This window comes from Polypterus senegalus, chromosome 12 (assembly GCF_016835505.1).
Source record: "Polypterus senegalus isolate Bchr_013 chromosome 12, ASM1683550v1, whole genome shotgun sequence".
NCBI classification, from domain to species: Eukaryota; Metazoa; Chordata; class Cladistia; order Polypteriformes; family Polypteridae; genus Polypterus; species Polypterus senegalus.
The window spans coordinates 83,022,939-83,044,544 of NC_053165.1; the positions used below are offsets into that span (position 1 = coordinate 83,022,939).

A 21,606-nucleotide genomic window follows, 5' to 3' on the forward strand; every position below is an offset into this window, starting at 1 on the left:
TTAGAACTCGTCTCCTTCTTTCACAGGGCACAGTGTTAAGCAGCCCAGGGTGCTCTCTTGAGCCAAATAAACACAAATCATTCCACCCCCCAAACCAACACCAACACCACGACCCCTTAGTGCAGAAGTAAAGAAAAGAGACGGGACTGACCTAACAGACTTAGTGAGTCGGTGGCGCTTTATATCCTCCTCGCTGAATGAAAAGTGCATTTCCACTGAGGGCCTGGTCAGTGTTGGGGCTGGAAGCCTGAGAAGCCCTGAGGTCATGAAGGCTTTGGAAGGCATGTAAGCCCCAGGAACACGAACGCCTCATGTAGCAATCGTTGGCACTCTCACCCCTCCAATGTCTCCCGCTCTCACTCCGATCTCTCCGCTCCGGGTGTTGGAGTGCTTCGCCGGCTTTCGGCAAACAGGAGCAGGACACATCGAAAGAGAGAGAGAGAGAGAGAGAGAGAGAGAGAGAGAGAGAGCAGACTTCCCCTCACTCTCGTCAGACTGACACGCCTTCCAGAGCCTCAAGGTGTTGCAGCACTTCGGCTGACTTAAATCCCGGAACTGGATTTCAGAGATGGGCCGCGGAGTCAGGAGGACTGTCCCAACACAAACTTTGAAGGTGTTTGGTTAAAGCTAATGCTTTTGTGAAAAGAGCACAAAGGAGCAGATGCACTTACATAACTGAAATATAGCAGACCACAAATAAGCATATGGAGGACGGAGGATGGCCTTTTAGGAGTTATCTAGAAACATCTGTAAGTATTGCTTTACCCTGCAGGATTTTTTATAGAGCAGAGATCCTTAAACGTTTTGATGTGAGGACCCAAATAAAAAAAAATGGTACCACAATCAGACCCAAGAAGAGGATTATTGTTCTAATTTAAGAGTTTAAGCTGGAAAGAGTTTGGCAGTTCCTCAAAAACAATTCCAAAAGTCCCCAATAGAGTGGGGGTAAACTGCTAAACCCTGACTTCAGGGTTTAAATAAAGGGTTTATTTCTTATATTCTTTCAACAAGAATGAAGCTCTGTGGAGCACAAAAGGCAAAAAGGGGTTGCCTGAACAATAACAAAATTTAAAGCATACACAGCCTTGATACAATCTTCTTCTTCATCTGTCTGCTCCCGTTAGGGGTTGCCACAGCGGATCATCTTCTTCCATATCTTCCTGTCCTCTCCATCTTGTTGTGTCACACACATCACCTGCATGTCCTCTCTCACCACATCCATAAACCTCTTAGGCCTTCCTCTTCTCCTCTTACCTGGCAGCTCTATCCTTAACACCCTTCTCCCAATATACCCAGCATCTCTCCTCTGCACATGTCCAGACCAACACAATCTCGCCTCTCTGACTTTGCCTCCCACCCATCCAACTTGAGCGGACCCTCTAATGTCCTCATTTCTCATCCTGTCCATCCTCATCACGCCCAATGCAAATCTTAGCCTCTTTAACTCTGCCACTTCCAGCTCTGTCTCCTGTGCCACCGTCTCCAGTCCATATAACATAGCTAGTCTCGCTACCGTCCTGTAGACCTTCCCTGTCACTCTTGCCAATACCCGTCTGTCACAAATCACTCCTGACACTCTTCTTCACCCACTCCACTCTGCCTGCACTCTCTTCTTCACCTCTCTTCCACAATCCCCATTTCTCTGTACTGTTGATCCCAAGTATTTAAACTCATCCACCTTCGCCAACTGTACTCCCTCATCCTCACCATTCCACTGAGCTTCTTCTCAATCACACACATGTATTCTGTCTTGGTGGTCCTAATGACCTTCATTCCTTTCCTCTTTAGAGCATAACCAGAAATTCACAAAAACACAAGAACTCGCCAACCCCACAGTGCATTCACAACGAACCGCCAGGAACTGTGGGAGACCCTCTGAATTTATAATGCAGTGGGAGGAACCTCCTAAAAAAATGCAACAGCTTATATATACACGCAGACAACATGAAAAATAAAGAACGATGTGCATAATCGTCATTGATAGGAATGAACAAGAGAGACCCCAGTCAGGGGTTCAAACTGGGATACACTGAACGATTTGTGAACTCCTTTAGAATAATGGATTAATAGTGGAGCTCCTTCGATAAATGTCATAAGATTGCTTCAAAGGTTGGTGTCATGAGGAATGTTAATGATCTTTTCATACCTTAGTGAGGCGTCAGTGACATCGTTTATTGCACACTACTGCAATAGACAGAAGGCTAAAGATAGGGCGATGTGCCACTTGCCACACAGTTCACGCTTGGACCAACGCCACTCATTTTACCACACAGTTATGTGGTGACCCATCACAGACAGGTCTGCAATCCACCCATAGGTACTGAGACAAGATCTATATATATAATTCACTAAGGCAAGACACCCATGGAAAGCACGCCGGAAGGGGCGTGGTTCACTAAGGCGCCGACAAGTAAGACACCTATGGCGCAAGCAGGAAGGAGCCACTCCCACCAACACCAAGACCATTGGATACGACGACAACTCACAGAGCCACGCCCACAAACTCGAACGCGACGACACAGAAAAAACGGCGTCACTTATATTCGTCTGTCGTAAAGGCTACATGCACCTCCGAGCTACGTTGACTGTTCATAGAGGCATGTTTCTCGCGGAGGTGAATCGCCATATGCAGCGTGTGAAACGGTTTGCGAGGGGTATCACATGGGATCCTTAAAACAATCCTTTACAACTGAGGTTAAAGCACAATGAAGTAAGCAGTCTTTAAAAACCGGGTTTTCGGTTACGACGCTCGACCGCGTGCACCATAGCAAATTGTTTTACACGCTACATACAGCAATTCGCATCCGCGGCAAACATGCGTCTTCTTAGATGCTCCTGCAGGAACATGGAAAGTCTACGTGAGTCACAGGTGCATGTGGACTGTGCAAAGACGACGACAACTCGAGTGACGAGTTGGAGGTGGGCACATGAGCGATGGCGGCCCGCCAGTTTTCAGTCACGGACGATTGTGTGTTGGTTCGTTCCGTGCATTGTTACAATGTTGCTTTTATTGCTGATTTATTACATTACCGATTTTTCAAATGTTAATTTTCTCCCTCTGCTTAAAAATAATTTAAAAACCAGCCTGATTATGCGGCGTATGGTACACCGCGGGTTGGCTAGTAAGCATTAATCAAGGAGCTACAGGCATGTGAAAAAGTAAATACACCCCATAAATTGTTTTTTTTTTTTAAATTATGTAGACATATCAAGATTTAATCTAGCCAACGACGGGGCAAATCAGCCCAACTTGGTGCCGGTCCCAAGACCAGATAAATAGAAAAGGGAATCAGGTTGTAAAACTTGGCCAAAAATTTTATGCTGGAATTAATCCAAATCAGTCTCTGGAATATGCTAGAGGGTACCCCATTGGTAACATGCAGGGGCCTCGCCTGACCCCTGTGGGAAATGAGCAAGCACTACTGGGCCAAGGGTGGGCGCAGCTAAAGAAAGGGTCCGACTAGAGAGGAGGTGCAGGACTAAGCTGCATGGACCCTGCATAGAAGTGGAAAACGATGAGAAAGAAGAAGAAGAAGAAAGATTTGATCTTCACAAACATATAGGTGACATACAGTAAGATAACAAACATTGGGGCACATTTATATTTTGTAGTCCTTTGTATAATTTTAATAAATGCAATTTTTTTGCACATGGAAAAAGTTAAGTCCAATCCTCCATTTATGAATACCTGAAATATCTCGCATTAGAATGAGGCGGAAACGATTAGCACATCACAAAAGTGGATTTGGTGTGTTATTTAAACCTCAGCCACTCAGTTTGGTTTGCTCTTTGTTGTTGAATTGTGGTTGTCTTCACCATGCCAGGTTCAAAAGGGCTTTCCATGGCCTTCAGAAAGAAGCTGCTAGATGCCTAAGAGTGGGATAAGACCTCCAAACAACTGCTGTCTTAAACACGTGCCCTTCACATAACCAGTCTTATACTTCAGACTCCAGTACATCTCATCTCGTCATCTGATGAAGGTCATGGCGGCAGCAGGACAGGCAGGTCAGCCCAGACTTCCCTGTCCCCAACTACAGATTCCCACTCTTCCTAGAGAATTTTTGAGTGTACCTAAGCCAGCCGAAAGATGTAGTCGCTCCAGAGTGTCCTGGTTTTTCCATAGGGTCTCCATCCAGCAGCATGTGCCAGCTGGCATCTTTAGGACATGCCCAAGCCACCTCAGTTGGCACTTCTCCATTTAGAGGAGCACTTTAAGGCTCACCCAACCTGATTAGCCTCTCACCTTAACAGGCCAGCTGCTGTGTGAAAAAACCCGATTATTTCAGCCTTTACCCACAGTTCCTGACCATAAGTGAGGACAGGGAAGACCCAGCACCTGCTTTAACACCACGGACCGGCTACTTCCATTCCATCCACTTGTCAATCTAACATTCCTGTCATCCGTCACTTATGAGCAAGATCCTCCACTAAGGGCAGTTCCCCCCCAAACAAAGCAATAGAAATCCACTCTTTTCTAAGAGAGAACCACAACCTCAGACTTTGAGATCCTGATCCTCATCTTATCTCTGCCACTTTTCTTACTTGTGTATAAATAGTTATGGAGTGATGTCCATCAAGCATGGTGTTAAATTAAACTGACTGTGCCCAGTGTGGCCTTCAGGGTCCCGAACACAAATGCACTTCATCTAAGCCACATGACACTTACACAGAGCAGGATGCTAAACTAAAAAATTGAAAGCGAGTCTTTGTGGGGTCTATAGTGACTCGACAATGTGAAAATTGACTTTGATGTAGCCAGGCGCTACATCAAAAAAGTGAATAAGTCACTGTGTGCCCTTTAGTTAGTCATCTGTATTCAAATTAAAGCTGCATTGCATTATGGACACTTCCATGGTATGTCATCCACACAAGGCGCTGTATCATAAGAATTATGCCCCGTGTGTCCTTTAGTGAGTCATCTCTAATATTTATGTGTTTCTATAACTTAAACAGAATATAACAGAATATAACTTAAACAGAGGTATGCTGTACAGTATATCACTTAAAGAGACTGAATCCAGAAGTGGTGTATAATGAATTGAGCAGGAATTGTGTGCTTGTGTAAGGCGCTATATCAAGTGGAGTGGTCGAGCCCAAATATGTGTTGTGCTTAAGCAGGGCTCTTGGATAAGACCACCGAGCACAGCGCTGCAGCCATCAGGGTGTCCCTAAAACACGCATGCTCTTCATCAACGCTCTCAAAGACAGTCACCAAGCAAGGTGCTACAGCAACCTACAGTCTATTAAAGATAATTTGTATGCCAAATTACTCTGAATAAGTCGTATTTCTTTAAGCTGCATTATGCCAGCAGCACGGTTAGGAGACCCAGGTTTCGCTTCCCGGGTCCTCCCTGCATGGAGTTTGCATGTTCTCCACGGGTACCAAGACATGCAGGTTAGGTGCGTTGGCGATTCTAAATTGTACTTGGCGTGTGTGCCCCACGGTCTTTATTTTGTCTGATACAATTTCTTGTATTAGGAATTGGTTAGTTTTCGCATACCCCTTGGGGTCAGAGCGCAGGGTCAGCCATTGTACAGCGCCCCTGGAGCAATTACAGGTTAAGGGTCTTGCTCAAGAGCCCAGCACAGTAGGATCTCTTTTGGCAGTGACGGGGACTCGAACCGGCAACCTTCGGGATACCAGCACAGATCCTTAGCCTCAGAGCCACCACTCCGTCCCAGTGGAGTTGCGCCCTGTGTTGGTTGGGATTGGCTCCAGCAGACCCCCGTGACCCTGTAGTTAGGATATAGCGGGTTGGATAATGGATGGATGGATGCATTATGCCAATACAGAGCTATGGGATGTAGATAGCACTCCTGCATGGTGGTTTCAGGTTTCAGCCCGGTGCATGTCCTGTGTGATGTCACGCACAAGAACCACCAGCATCATGCGTCTCGTACGAGTCACTACCCACAAATCGGCTCATTCATTGGATTCATGAACAAATCATTACAAGTTGCAAATTCTGATTCACTTGTGAATTTGTAACAAAATGTCTCATTTTAATTCTGAATTTTAAATGTGCAGTTATGCTTTGTGTATGGATGATCGATTTAATTAAGCAAACAGCTGGAAGGAAACAAATCAGTTAAATGAATCCAAATGTCCATCATCTGCCTCAGCGTTGGAATGTAGACAGGTGAACATGCAGATTTTTCATACTGCAGACTAACAGCACTCTGATTGGTTCATGCTTTCTATGCGACCCTTCCTGATTGGATCCTGCTCATTACAATGTCTCATTACCTGATGGGTCACCCTTGATGGAGGAAAGCCACATTCCAAATTAGCAGGCACAGAGAAGCGGATTTCCACAGCACTTGTTGTGTTGCCTATCTGATGTGTTTGAATGATGCATACAAGCGCAAAAAGACAAATCATTTACCGCTCACTGCAGCTTTGTCATAAATCCTGTGGCTGCTGGCATTACCACTCACTTTCAGGATTTTCCTATCTATGCACTCACGCCCAGTGTAGGCGAACGTCTACATCTTAGGAGTTTTCATTCATTTTAGTGAGGAAGGAGATAACCTGACATAAACAATGTGAAAATGCTAGTGTCTGCGGGGGGAAAAAAATGCCATTTTGAAACGAAAACACAGAAATGTGGACACAGCCGGAGTATGTGCCGTTCAGGGTTTGCTCCTATCAGTGGAGACGCTTGCCATCCCATTAACCTGAACTGGATAAGCAGATTGGAAAATCTGGGGTGTATGATCAGACCATAGTGTGAGTGTGTTGATTTATTTATTTAATAAAAATTCCAGTGTGGGAACAAATAAAGTTTGTCCATCTCTCTATCTATGATATAGTGCTTAATATATCTATCACTTGTATAGTGCCTTTCACATCTATCTACATATCAATCTATTATTTAGCACCTTTCACACCTATTGTTTGTACAGTGCCTTTCATATCCATCCATCATTTGTATAGTGCCTTGTACATCCATTTATTATAAAGTGCCTTTTACATCTATCTATCTATCTATCTATCTATCTATCATGTAGTGCCTTTAACATCAATTACATTGTCTTTCACGTCTATTATATAGCACCTTTCACATCTGTCTGTCATTTGTATAGTGCCTTTCATATCAACCCATCTATTTATCATTCGTTTAGTGCCTTTCATATCAATCTATTATATATACTGGCCTTCACGTCTATCTACCTATCTGTCGTTTACATAGCGTCTTTCATATCTATCTATTTATCCATCTATTTCGCTGCTTGTGTGTGCTGCTTATTACAACTTTGGGATGCTGCTTACGCCGTAAAGCACTCTATTAATAATAATAATAAAGATCAGATAAAATGAAGTGATTGGCTAAGAGTGCGAGTCTGACGTCTCTAGGCAGCGTGGCTTTGGACTTCAAACCCCGAGGATGTCTGTTCAGACCCCACGACTGACTCTGTGTGACCCTGAGCAAGTCACTTCGCCGGCCTGTGCTCCAACCGGAACACTTAAGTAAATGTAACCAATAGTATCTGAAATGCTGTAAGTCGCCTTGGGTAAAGGTGTCAGCCAAATAATAATATACTGTTTATAGAGTTTCCTCTTAGCTGCGTATTGCGCTCTTGTACAGATTTCACCCTTGTATGTTACTGAACTACAGTACATTAAAAACTATTAATTCCGTCCCTGGTTGAGACACACCATGCCAGTGTTCAGAGTGCTCTGCCTGTTTAATGCTCTTCCTGCCGTTTTGTTATATTGCTCAGCTCCTGCCACTTTTATAGCTCCTTGAAGCATGTGGTCACTTTGTTTAAAGGAAAAACTCCAAGGAAATATGATGCCCAACTACATTCTCCAACTTGCTTAATGCTATAAACATGGAGGGTGGGGCAGTCCCACTGAGCACCAAGCAGGAGCCCACCCTCTCGAGAGCGGAGTTGTCGGACTGCAGTCTCCAGCAGATTAAGACATCCTCCTCAAGTTCGAGCCGCACCGCCCTCATTTTCTAATGCTGACCTCAGTGTTTGCCTCTCCCTTCTTAATGTTCTGCATGTGTCCTCAAGTCCGTGTTAAAATTACGCTGACGGGGCGAGTTCTCGTTCTGCCCATTTATATTGAGCGGCTAGTGGGGACTGCAATGAAGACGTCTGAAGGCTTCAGTGACACGGAATAGCAAAGGCAGCGCGAGAGGAGGAGGCCAGCTGGCCGCGGAGTGACTGGCCTGGATCAATCACAGCCGGCACACTGGCTCACTCCGGGCTTTCAGTCCGACTGGAGCCGAGAGTTGGGTGTGTGTTTATTTGTGGCGACCCCATGTGTTTAAAAAAAAAAAACAGAAAGAAGAGAAAAGCAGTGACGTCAGAGCTGTGATTGCATTTCAAAGAGGGGAGGAGATCGTTGGCTACAGCTGTCACATCAATAAATGCTCTGAGACCTTAATCACTGCTTGCCAGAGTCACTGGAGCCTGTCCGCGCATGTGTGTGTGTGTGTGTGTGTGTGCGCATGCATGTGACAAGCCAGGGAGGAAAAGTGACAGCAGAGAGAGGGGCTTAGCAGATACTCAAAGGCGGGCTGCGATTGTGAGTGGAAAGTGATCCTGACTGGCAGAGCCTCACCTGGTGTGCCAGTCCATTGAACTCATGGGCAGGAGTAATTACACCACTGTGGGTCCACGGCTCAGATTGGCAATTTGTTTTATATAGTGCTTTTCTAGCTACTGGAGGGGCCCTACACAGATCACAAGGGGGCCACTTCAACCACCACCAGCGTGCACCACCCACCTCGGTAACGTAACAGCTGCCAAAAGAGCTCACCTACCTCTGCAGCACGTATCCCTTGTTTTGTAACGTGTTTGGCGGCACTACTCCTGAACCATGCCAGGGACTGTCAGCCTGCATCCCACTTCTTAACACCAGCGTAAGGTTTCAAAATAAAATTGGACCAGACAGGGGGTCAATGGGCTGACACCAGAAGAGTCTGAAACGCAGGTCACCTGCTCAGTTGTAGGAATAGGAGGGCATCGCTAATGTCACCTACTGGGCATTTGCGGTAGTGAAGGAGTCACTTATGATAATTAGATCACTTCCAAGGAAAAAATCATTTTTGTGTTCTCTCTTTCACATCCTCAATACGAGGTAGAAATACCAAACAAACGAGGTCTCGAAAAATAACGCTACTTTCAAACTCTTGTGCACACATGGCACCAAATGACAAAAAGGGATTCAGTGGCCTGCAGTGGGTTGGCACCCTGCCCAGGATTGGTTCCTGCCTTGTGCCCTGTGTTGGCTGGGATTGGCTCCAGCAGACCCCCGTGACCCTGTGTTCGGATTCAGCGGGTTGGAAAATGGATGGATGGATGGATTCAGTGGCTTGCCGTGCTGCTGCTGCACCCATGGCAGTTACTCTGTAGATCAACAGCATTTCAGGATGCCAGCGTGGTGATGTGTGAAGCAGAGCTTACTGTGGCGGCATCACATATAAGGTGAGAACCAGCACTGAAGTGCCAAAAAGGGAAGAGGTGGCATCTTCCTGGGTGGTTCAGCTTCTGCAGCAAACACCGCAGGGTGGACTGGGGGGTTTGGAATAGTTTAGTGGTCCCCCACATTCATATTTAAGTTTAAACTCCGGGATGAAGTGGTTTGTGAGAAGTGCTGGCATGTCCTAAGATCTCCATTAGGACCAAGACCAAGTGCTTCATGAAGCTTTTGCATTACAGATGGACAACACTTACCGTTGTTTAAATATAGATTAGTATCTGAATATTGTTATTATATTTATTTATAACCAGAATAGTGGCTAACCAGCCTGTATCGCGTCATTAAGCTACCCACTCTTTACACCCCTATGCTGATTCTTTGAATTGGTCACTAACACCGATTGGCCAAGTTCACAGCAGCTTCATGCAAGTGCAAGGCCTTCATTGGGGCTACACAAAGGCACAGGATATGGCCTCCAGCATGACAGTCATAGCCCCTCATCCTTTATAGTGGTCGTAGCCCACAAGGCTAAAGGAACATTCTGTCCCACTACTGCAGCCAGCTTTTTGGTTTTTCGACATTCACTCCTCTGCTACACACAGCCATTACGTCATTCACAATTGTATCAGCTGCCTGCTGCTGTGGTGATTCTTCAGACCCCACGGCTGACATCAGTGCAGTTTGATTAACTCAGGACTGTTTTTGGGAGTCCCCACTGGTGCCAGCTCACCGGCACAGCAAAGCCTACCGAACTATAAGGTCACATGTGCTTTAACTGCAAGCAGTGTGGTGTCATGGCTAAGGCTTTGAACCCTGAGGTTGTGGGTTCAAATCCCACTACTGACACCATGTCTGTGCTCCAACTGGAAAAACAAAGGAACCAATTGTATATCTCCTTATATAACACTAAGAGCCAAATAATAAGTAATAATAATAACTAAGGGGCTTTGCCCAATGCTCACTTCGCTCACCAACCCCCCCACACCTGCGCTACGCACCAGCAACTTCGTGTCTCTGCCGCTTGCGTATGTGGATTTCTATTTCATCAAATAACAATTTTTTTTTATTTCTCACGGATACGCCTCTTCATTGGGAAGAAACACCACTTTACTGATGGCAACACAAATTAGATCATCTACAAGTCTCAAACTTAAAGTTTAAAGCCAAACAACATCTACATACTTCTGTCATATCACCTGTGTCCATATATTTTTGCTTTTACCTTTTCGTCAAGATCGCATTGAATTTTGATTCCGTGTTTGGAATGACATCGTGACAATGCAATGTATATTGCCCGTGATCATTCACACAAATGAGAAATGACTGAACCGTGTGCGTGGTTATGTGGGCAGGACTTTTCCAAATCTCTTTGCATTAGCTCTTGTCTCGTGGGGCTTGAAATTTTCTCTCACGGGATTTCACTTTCACCAAACAACAAATCGTTAAATTCTCATGGATACGTCTCTTTATTGAGAAGAAACACAACTTTTTTTTTTCCTCTGATGGCAACACGAATTAGACGATCTACAAGTCCCTGAGTTAAAGTTTAAATCCGAACGATATATTCAATATCTTTTTGCTGTTCCGCTATTTCACCGAGTAATAAATTCCGTTTGCTTGCTCTAATGCGGTCTTTATTATCCTTTTTTTGAGACTTTTTTTTTTTTTTTTACGAATTTTCATACTTCCATTATCTCTAACCTGCTCTTCATGTGTATCGCACCAGCGTTTTTGAATTCTTTATGACATTCTACTTCATATCTACTCTTTGTCTTTTATTTCTGGCCCCAGGCGTGATTAAATCTCTTGGCACAAAGACTTGTCTTGCGGGACATGAAAGTATCTCTCAGAGAAAATCACGACTCGTCTCCTTCCAAGATTTTTTTTATAATAGAGAGATAACAAAAAAGCTACATAAAATTTGCTCCTCCACTTCTGACACTGATGGAGTGCAATCACAAGAATGAGCTTTCCCGATACAGTATATAGGACCAAGGCAGACTGGGGCTGACATTTGACACACTACCCTCATGAACTGTTGACTGTTAAATTCTGCACCTGTATTGGTGAGAAATCAACAAATCAGATGTCACTTCAGAACCCAAAGTAAGTCGAAAAAGGGCATAATGGGCACTGCAAACCACAAGGGCACCCAGGTAGCAAATTGTTTCCAGGTGGCCAATGATTGCTCAGACTAATCAGTATGGCGTGGACTTCATTTTTTAGCAACCAGGGCGGCAGAGCATGCAACCTTTCAAGACTCAATACCTGGGTGAACATACGTCTGAAAAGGCACTATATTAGAAGCGGAAGCCATTGACTTACTGTATATATTGATTTAAAAACAATCTGAACTCATCTCCAAAGCAGATGTGCCCTCTGCAATCACTCATGCAGCTGTCACTCCTCACCATCGTGAGCGGGCTTTGAAATGGCACATCTGCCTTCATCTCTGGAGGTCCTTTGTAACCAGAGTTGCTGCTGGAGGTACACTGGCATAAGGCAGAAGGCTATTGACGTTAATAGAGGGCATGTCACCAGGGCATCTACAAATCCATGGCAGCCTCAAAGACCCATAATGCCTCCACACATACAGTAAATTAATTATCTGTTTAAATGAGAAGATTATACTACCACAGATCAGTCTCCAACTATGCAGAGCAAAATCCGATTATTTACATAGAGCACTAGACACGAGGAAACGCAGAGTGGCACTTCAAGCCAGCATGCAGCTCTGAGCGAAAAAACACGGATAGTAAATGGTGCCAATGTGGCACGGGCAAGAGCACCAGATGCATTTCATAAGATTAATTGGCCCATCTGGTGGTCCATAATCTGCATCCGTATCTCTGATGAGCCGAGTGAAATTTAAAGGAACAGCCATGTGAGTTGGGCAGTGCCACTCCATGGCTTTCCAGTCTCTCTGAATAAGTGGCGTGTCTGAAGTGTGTGTTACATGTGTGTGAAGTCAGAGCCTTGAAACTTTCCCTAATTAATGTCAACCTATCTATTATATAGTGCCTTTCATATCTATCTGTGGTGAGAAGAGTCTTAATTTTTAAACACAAAATATCTGAGAGTTAGTAGGAATAGTCCTAACAGGTGGGATATAAGGCGACATGAGTTCAGGCATTTTTTAAAATGTATTTATTTATTTTGGAGCAGCCAAAGGCACTGATTCGTTTTTTGGCACAGATTGAAATAAAGATTCATTTATTGACTTTTGAATTTATTTTTTATGTATTTTTATTTATTTATTGAATGCACCATTGGGTATTTTTGTAGATTTCAAGTCTTGGTTTTAAATAAACTGAGCATGCATGTGTTCTGATTAAAAAAAGTCTTGCTTGTCTGCTCACTCACCCTGGCCCATTTAAGTTACGGCTTTCAATATTCTGGCACTGAAGGTTGTGCACATGGCTGCAGGCAAAGGACATTGCACTACCTATCTCTTATACAGTGCCCTTCACTATCTATCTATTTATCTATCTATTTTTTTAATCTTGCCTACTACACCAACCATCTATTTATAATAAACTGTCTTTCTCGCAAATTTAGCTACATTTTTAATCCTATATAATGCTTTTCTCGTTAATCAGTCTAAATTTTTAATCTTGCCTACTACACCATCTATCTATCTATCTGTCTATCTATAATAAACTGTCTTTCTTATAACTTTAGATAAATTTTTAATCTTGCCCACTATACCATCTATCTGTCTCTTATATATATATATATTTCTCTTCTGGTTCGTCCTGCTTCCTCTTCAAAACCGGTCCCGCCCACACGCAGCCGACACAGCATTTCTTGATTCCTATTCGTCCTCTTCCAAACCCTTCCCCACGCTGCCTGCAGCCTCCCATACACCCCCATGCCGCTTTTCTCGATTCCTATTCCTCCTTCGGACTACCAAACACCTATTCATGACTATCTCATGTCTCATGACTTTCTCACCGTTTTCCATTCCTATTCTTACACCACCATATGCTACGGCAGGCGTCGAATACTCCTATATAATGCTTTTCTTGTTAATCTGTCTAAATTTTTAATCTTGCCTACCACACCATCCATCTATCTATCTATAATAAACTGTCTTTCTTCTCAATTTAGGTAAATCTTTAATCTGGTCTACTACACCATCCATCCACCTCTCTATCTGTTATATAGTGACTTTCACTGTCTATCTTTATTTGAGAACTCACTAAAAGGTTTTTCAATTATTTTTCTGGAGCTACATGGCATTACTCGAATATGAATGATTAGGGCTTTCGAATTGCTCTTGCTATTCTGAGAGGCCTGCCAATGAAGGTAGCAAACTGCTGACCGGAGGAGACTCATGTGGGTTGTCATGTCCCTACTGACATCAATAGGGCTACAACGGAAAAACTGCGTAACATGACTGATGATGTCTGATGGCCCCCCGGTATCGCCTAACAAGAACACCTTTAATTTTTCAGAAGGCTGAGGACAGTCTCCTGGATTCTCCTTTCACAGATTCACCGGAGACATTGCTGGCTGTTTTCAAGAAACGTGTGATGAGAAATGCCTGACAAAAATAACTGTCCATCACCTCAGACCCAAAAACTTCAACAGGTGACAGTTTCCTTGCCATCCTGCTACCGTACAGCCTGTTGTTGCGGCTGTTTGTAACTATTAATGTTTTTTTTTTGGACTTTTGTTCTTCACAATCTGTGTCTTCCCCACTATGTCCTTAAACCAAGGAGTGTCCTGTTGCTGCACTTCTGATATTTCTGGATCAGGGGGACAACCAGCACACACATTTTGTTGTAGTGTAAGTTAAAACAACACGTATACAACACAGTAAATGTACCATGAGAGCACACCAATGGGTCCTGAACTGATCACTTACCCTTTATTCCCCTCAAAAGCCTGGACTTGTCCACTCTCCGTCCAACGGACAAGGTCACTAACATGCACACAAATCTTAACCTCAGCCAGACTACATTTTGTGTCACTGCCACAGGGAAACACAGGGGAACACATCTAATTAGGAAGAGGAATGCAGCCATGGCCTCCAAGCCTCAATGATCCATTTTCTACTTAACTTGTTTTAATCACCCCCAGGAGAGCCGTGCAGTTTTGCGTCGTTCCTACCTTGACCAGGTCACGTGAGCAGCAGCTTTGCTTTTCAGGGATGAAGTCTTTTTTTTTTTTTTTGGTTTAATTCTTTTATGACGAGGCCATGCTGTGCTATTTATAATCCCCGGTGTCTCCTCCTGTTTTGAATGCCTCATCAGCTGCACACTCAGGCCCCAGATGTGCAGAAAAAGACGCCAGAACTGAGTAAACACGTTGAAAGCGCACGCAGGCACACGCACAGCCCAACATGGATTCCAAAGCTGGTTAGGGATTGTAAGAGGAGGCTGGTGCACACGGAGCTTTCTAGATAGAAGTCTTTTCAACAAATAAAGAGCAAGAGGACACCTCTAAGACTGGGCTTCTCTACCGTGCCTAATTCTCAGATATACTGTACATTAGACTAAGAACTCAACACCTGTAGCCACGTCTTCTTGCTAATCCTCAGCAGCCCCAGAGCAAAGCTGAACAGGCATCTATTTTTGTCACCCAGTTAGACCCCATTCACACAGTTACAGTTTCATTTAAAATTGCCGACATCAGTCTCCGTATTTTCAAGCCCAGAAGACAGAGACTTTTGAAAACACTCTCCAAGAGCCGTGTCCTTCTGAAAACGCACCCTCAGCGTTTTAATGTCGATAGTACGGTTTAAATGCTGCATACTTGCACAGAAGGCAAATCATTTACTGGTCGCTAGAGTTTTGTGACCGCTCACGTTACCAGCCCCTCAAGGATTTGTCTATCACTATGTGCATGCCCAGTGTAGGCAAAAGTCAACGTTATGTGCGTTTTCGGTTACTTTAGCATGGGTGGAGATACTTTCACAAACGATGTCAAAGTACCAGTATGGACGAAAAATCATTTTTGGTTTACGACAAGGTTCACTTTGTATTAGACACAGGAGTACTTCTGATGTTAAGACATAGCATGGCGGAAACACTTCCAGGTCATGTGGGAGTTCCTTTTCCCAGCAGCACCCTCTGGTGGAACTAAGGGATCCCAACAGGGCTGCCTTTCCAAACTACATGTCCCATGAAACCCTGCGAGAGTCCAAACTGATAACCAGTCTCCCCCCATCCATCTATTATATGATTGCTACGACTAGCATGGGGTACCTAGAGCCATCCCGCCCGGGTTGCACCTCCACTTATATAATGCATCCATGGGTAAGACATCAATCTTTGCGTCCCAGTCGGGATGCCAGTCCAGCATTTACACAGTGTCTTATGAGTATTGGCCTGTCTGCTACGACATTTATTTAATATACAGTGACTATAAAAAGAATTCAGCCCCTTAGCAGTTTTCACATTTTATTGTTATACAATCACACTGGAGTCACCGTGACGCATGGTGGTGGCAGCATCAGGATGTGGGGATGCTACTCTGCAGCAGGCTCTGCAAGAATTGTGGGGGTAAAATGAAAGCAGAAAAGTGTGAGAAAAATCCTGACTCAGTCCACCTTGGGAGAAGACCAGCAAGACAACAACACCAAGCAGAAAGCCAGAGCTACAGGAACAGTTTCAAGGCAACAATGTGAACGGCCTGGAGTGGCCAATTTAGAGTCCAGATCTCGATCCAACTGAGAATTTGTGGCTGGGGCTTGACAAAGGCTGTTCACTCAGGATTGCCATGACACCTGACAGAGCAAAAAGGATAGAGAGAGACCTGAGCACACAGACAAAACACTGTCATGGCTGCCATCGACTAAATACTGACTTGAAGGGGGTGAATTCTTATGTGATTAATTAGGTTGTGGTTTATATTTGTAATTAATTCAGACCAGTCTGCAGCCACCTTTTTTCACTTTGATATTAGAGTCCTTTTCTGTTGATTTGTGTCAAAAATACAAAAAAATAAATTCACTGGGATGCAATGCTGTGGAGTAATAAAATACAAAAACTTCAAAGTGGATGAAGACTTATTTCAGGCACCATTAATCTAGTTCGAGAAAGCCATAGGTTATCAATTCAAACTATGGACTTCTGGGTACTGGCCTGCCTGCCTGCCTACTTGCTTCCAGACAGTCAGGATTTATCAATGTGAGGCCTTATGAGTGCCTTACGTGTGTGTCGACGTGCAGGGTCACGGAGAACTACAGAGCATGACCACATATCTGTTTCTGCTAATTTGTGGTCTGCACAATTGGACTTCCAGCCTGAGGTGTCAGCACGCGCTTATATTCCTTTTCTCAGGCCATTGCGTGCTGTGGCCTTTCTACTGATCTCTTTCTCAAATATACTGTAAGACGGTTGAGGACAACCACAGGAAGTAAAGGGCACATTTTAATTTTTGCCAGGTGTCTCTCTGCGTAACGAATTCTCCAGTTATCCTTTAATCCGGCATGAAGTAGAACCAGGATGTCAGCTTAGCTTGATTGAACCTGTTAGATGGGCCTTGTGTTAACAGTCCTGTCCCGTTGGACATGTCCGTAATAGAAATCCATGGCAAGCCAGCTGCATTGGTCACTTTGTGCTATTTTCTATTTGCTTGTGTAGTTTAATGTATTATTATTATTTCTTTATTAGGCCCCTTTATCTAAGGCAATTTATAAAATACGGTATAAAACATGCCAGTGTGAATGTGCAACCATCAAAGTACAAGATAAATTAAAAAAATAAGCAACAAGGGAGGAGAACTACTTCTGTATATAATTTAGGCAAAGCACACATCAGTATCCCAGACTCTGATCAGTCCAACAACTGCTGTCCTGTAGAGGAGACATTCAAGAAGTTCAAAAATACTTAATGACAATTTGCATTTCCAAAATACACTTAAAAATCAGGTAATCGGGTGCACTCTGAATGGCCAAAAGATCATTCTGTAGCTTTACAGCAAGAACTGAGAAGCAACTGTCCAGTCTTGGGACATACAGTATGGCTAGAGGAGGGACGGTCAGCAGACAGCTGAAGGGACATAGGGAGAGATCAAAGACTGAAAATATTGAGGAGCAGAACCATTCAGAGAACCATACTGTAGGTCAAGACAAGAACTTTGAAAAGGAAGCAAGCGTCGACACCGAAGCAGAGGAGTGGTAGGAGAGAAATGAGGAACAGAGACGACCAGCTGAGCAGCTGCATTGTGGAGAAGCAGGAGAGGTTGAATAACAATTGAAAGAAGCCTTTCCAGGAGAGCGCTGCAATAGTCCAGCAGAGCGAGAGAACAGAACCTGAGAATCTTCGGAATATTATGAAGAAAGTAACAGCATGACTGGGTCACTGAAGATAAGTGCTCAATGAACGAAAGCGAAGAGTCCAGAGTCAGCAGCGAAGACACAACATACAGTGAATCTATGAGGCACAATGATGTATTTTTTTAAATAACATTCTCAGTATTGTCAGCAAATCTTCTGCGCAAATGAAAACACGGCAAGGGTACCGATGAAGTAACAACATCACACATGCATGCATACACATAAAAGTATTCACACAAACACAGAGCACGTCAGGAAGCTCCGTAAAGTGTGAGGCAGAGCAGTGAAAGTTCTGAGTGTGTGTGTGAGACGCAAGGTCAATTGGGCAGCTGGTGCAGATCGAGTAGCGACATCCTCATCCAACACCGACTAGAATAGTTCTGGGATGGCACACTGGCCCCACAAAGGATCATGGGGCACTCGCGGAAAGAAGCCGCTGCATCGCAAATTTTCCTGGAAGGACTCAGCGAGCAAAGTCATCTCTGAACCTGGCAAATGTGCTGCAAAAAAACATAGGCAGAAGCTATTGTGGCAAACTTCATGAATAAGGCGGGCAGGACACAACACATACACACACACACACTCTCTGGGCTAATTTATAAAGGATCAAGTCAAGTAAAATCAGGAAAGCAAAACATGTATGGTGCAATAAAGTGTACTAAAGCAGCACTCCCTCCATAAGGTCTGTAGTTATTTTCTTTATTTCTATGTTTATCTACATCTCCATTAAGAGTAGCTGCGTTCAACTGTCTTTATTTCTATTTTGTACCTGAACTTAAACTAAAATGCTTAATGAAGTTTGAAATTCTAGTATCTGCAGCTGATTTATACCTAAATCCATATTTTGAAGGGAGTAATCAGCCAAAAGTTAAATTGAGGCAAAGCAGGAAATAAAACAATCAGAACCTGTTCTGAGCAAATCGGCGAAGCTGGCGTATGTGTGTGTGCCAAGGGGCCCGACAGACACGCTCATTTCTTTTCTAAGCACCTGACTAATAGAATCAGAATTCACTTTGTTGGCCAGGTACACTAATGTCTACTTCTAATTTGCCTTGATAGTATTGGTGCAACATACCAGGATAACACAGAATACAAAAGATAAGAAGATCCATCCATCCATTATCCAACCCCCAGACATATCCTAATTACAGGGTCACGGGGGTCTGCTGGAGCCAATCCCAGCCAACACAGGGCGCAAGGCAGGAAACAAACCCCAGGCACCGTAGATATAAGAAGATAAAACGTAAAATACGTTGCAGCATACAAGGACAATACAAAAATTAAAGAGACAGTAGGATTAAAATGTCCAGGCGGTCTAGTGTGTAGGTATACATAGATACCGAGTAGAAGCTCGGGCCTGATCTGTAAGAATAACTGCACGTGGGTAAAAAAAAAAAAGCTGTTCAGGTGACGGGTTGATATTTCAGAAAATAAAATGTTAAAGCAAAAGCCAGGAGTTCCGATATGGAAACAGCGGCTCAAACGTGGAAACTCCCGACTCGCGGCATACGCCCTCCTGTCACCTTCTAGGGATTGTGTTTTTTCTCTCTCTGTCTTGTTGTTTGTGCTCCTTTTCATGTGGGAGGCCCACAAGCTCTTAAGCTCTCACGCCCACGTCACTCCAGAGTGTCAATCCAGAGCGTGATGTGCCACTTCTGGGCTTTCTTCTTGATAGCAACTGGCCAAACAGGTCTGTTGGCTGCTAGATTCTCTTGGAGGGCAAGTACTGGTTATGCTTGCACTAAAAATAAAACTCCGAGGTGGTGTGCTGAAGGCAGTGAGTTAAGAGCATCCCCACTCCTCCACACACCTACACCCCTAACTCTACAGCGACAGACGAGACTCCCGCCTAGGGAGGGCCATTCAGGTGAAAGTCAGTACATTGTGCAGAGAACGTAAACGCCCAAAAGTCTCCAAAAGAGCGAGTAAAAATAAAATGAAATGAAAAGTCAAGAACAAAAACGCACGTCCTAACCACAAACTTCCAGTGACAACTTAGGTACACTGGGAGAGTCCGGAATTGTAAGACAAAACGTTCCATGACATTCTCAAGGCTTCTTTCACAAGGCAGGAGGACCAGGACATGAACTGGGGGTCAGATATCACGTGACAAGCTCAGGATAGACTCCATGCTCATCATCCCCAGTGGTGATGGGGCTGGGGACCCCTGAGGGGGTCCGTTTACATGGTGGGGTGGGGTTTTGTTTGGGTCGGCCACAGCGGCCCACAGGTTGGCAAACACTGCCTTATGATTTCAGGCCTGCAAACGGCCATTTTGAAAGTTTGAGACATTTTTGTGTCCATTATGTGCACTTCATTCATTTTATTTAAATATTACAATGTGAAATTTGTATTTGTTTTTATAACCATGCACATCTTATATTTATTTTGCTTTTAATACCTATTTGGATGTTTAAAATATATTTTATTATTACTGTTTTAATATTTTGTATACAAATGTTGTATTTATTGTGTTGTTTTAATTGTGTAATCTATTTCTAACAGGGATTTGTGTTTATTAAATTTTCCCTGTTGTTTTTTTAAATCCGACTTTGTGCTAAAATAATGGTAATACATTTTACAATGCTGGGACTATGGGGAGGATGAGTTGGAGGGCTCCATAGAGTTCCCGTCCCTCTAGGGCCCCCCAGAGTCCCCAATATCACCTCTGCACAACCACCTAAGCCAATATAAACTGCAATGGGCACAAGGCAGGGCTCAGCCTTGGAAGAAACTGCCAGTCCATCACAATGGCACCAGCCAGTATAGCCAGTTAACTTGACAGCATTGGAATTTGAGACAATAACCCACATCCTCGGGTACAGGTAAGAGAAACAGAACTGTGCCAAACAGTGAAGAGCTGGCTGAGAAAGGCTTAATTCATTAATATAAAAGATAATACTCTGACCTGCATGTAATGGGCCAGTCGCAGACACCCCGTGAGGCTGATTTGGAGTGAGTGGGGTAACCATTGTAAAAGGCTCTATATAGCACCCAACCCGGCACAGACCACGCTGAGGCACGTGTACAAAACACACAGGCTTTATTCTTTTTCTTCACCCGTGGGCACACGTCTTCCCCGTGACCCACAGGCAATACACAGTCCCAAAGCACAAAACACAAACTATAAACAAGCCTTTCTGGCACCACCACTCCTCCCAGGCAACCTCGTCCTCTTCCTCCCGATTCTGGCCAAGAATGAAGGGAGGTTGGCCCGCTTTATAGCCCACCCGGAAGTGCTCCAGGTGCCTGACCAGTTGGTCTTAATTGCACCTCCGGGTGGGGCTGGTAAGTTGTCCAATGTGGCGGCTGGCTCTCCGCAGCACCCCCTAGCGGCCACCCCATCTCCCAACCGGGCTGTGGTGGACTCCATGTCCCATGGAGCCACGGGGGAGACTGAGGAAGGACCCACGGCCAGGGAGGCTGCCCCCAGGCGCACCGGGGGAGGCATTGCACTGTCCATGGTGGCTCCCCGGGGACGCGTCCCGGCCGGGCATGGGACCCGGCTGTCCATCACACCATCCATCCATCTGAATCCGAACACAGGGTCACGGGGGTCTGCTGGAGCCAATCCCAGCCAACACAGGGCACAAGGCGGGAACCAATCCTGGGCAGGGTGCCAACCCACCACAGAAGTGGGGTAACCCTAACCCACAATTCACAGACACAGAAAAGAACAATCATACCCAATATGGCAACACGACCTAATGATGGCACACAATTAGAGAAGGATAACTTTTCATTCTGAGTACCAAAAAATATATTTGGACAAAAAAAAATCAAAACGGTGCAAGGACAAACATACAGTAAAGCGATTAAAACGAAGGAGTGAGAGAGTAAGAAGGAGGTATTCAAGAAGGCTCACTTTCTTCAAAGTTAAACA

At 44.4% G+C, this 21,606-nt stretch overlaps 1 protein-coding gene across 4 annotated transcripts in view; it reads right to left on the bottom strand.

The window, feature by feature from the left end:
• The window catches only part of pde4a (phosphodiesterase 4A, cAMP-specific), a 640,523-nt gene that overhangs the window by 167,294 nt on the left and 451,623 nt on the right, over positions 1 to 21,606 (bottom strand). The window contains exon 1 of one of the 4 annotated variants that reach the window (XM_039772686.1): positions 152 to 438. The exons of the other annotated variants lie outside the window; for them this stretch is intronic. Coding sequence (XP_039628620.1) covers positions 152 to 285 — 134 coding nt within the window. The 5' untranslated portion in view covers positions 286 to 438. Of the gene's footprint in view, positions 1 to 151; positions 439 to 21,606 lie in introns of those variants that run through there. 4 annotated transcript variants of the gene reach the window in all.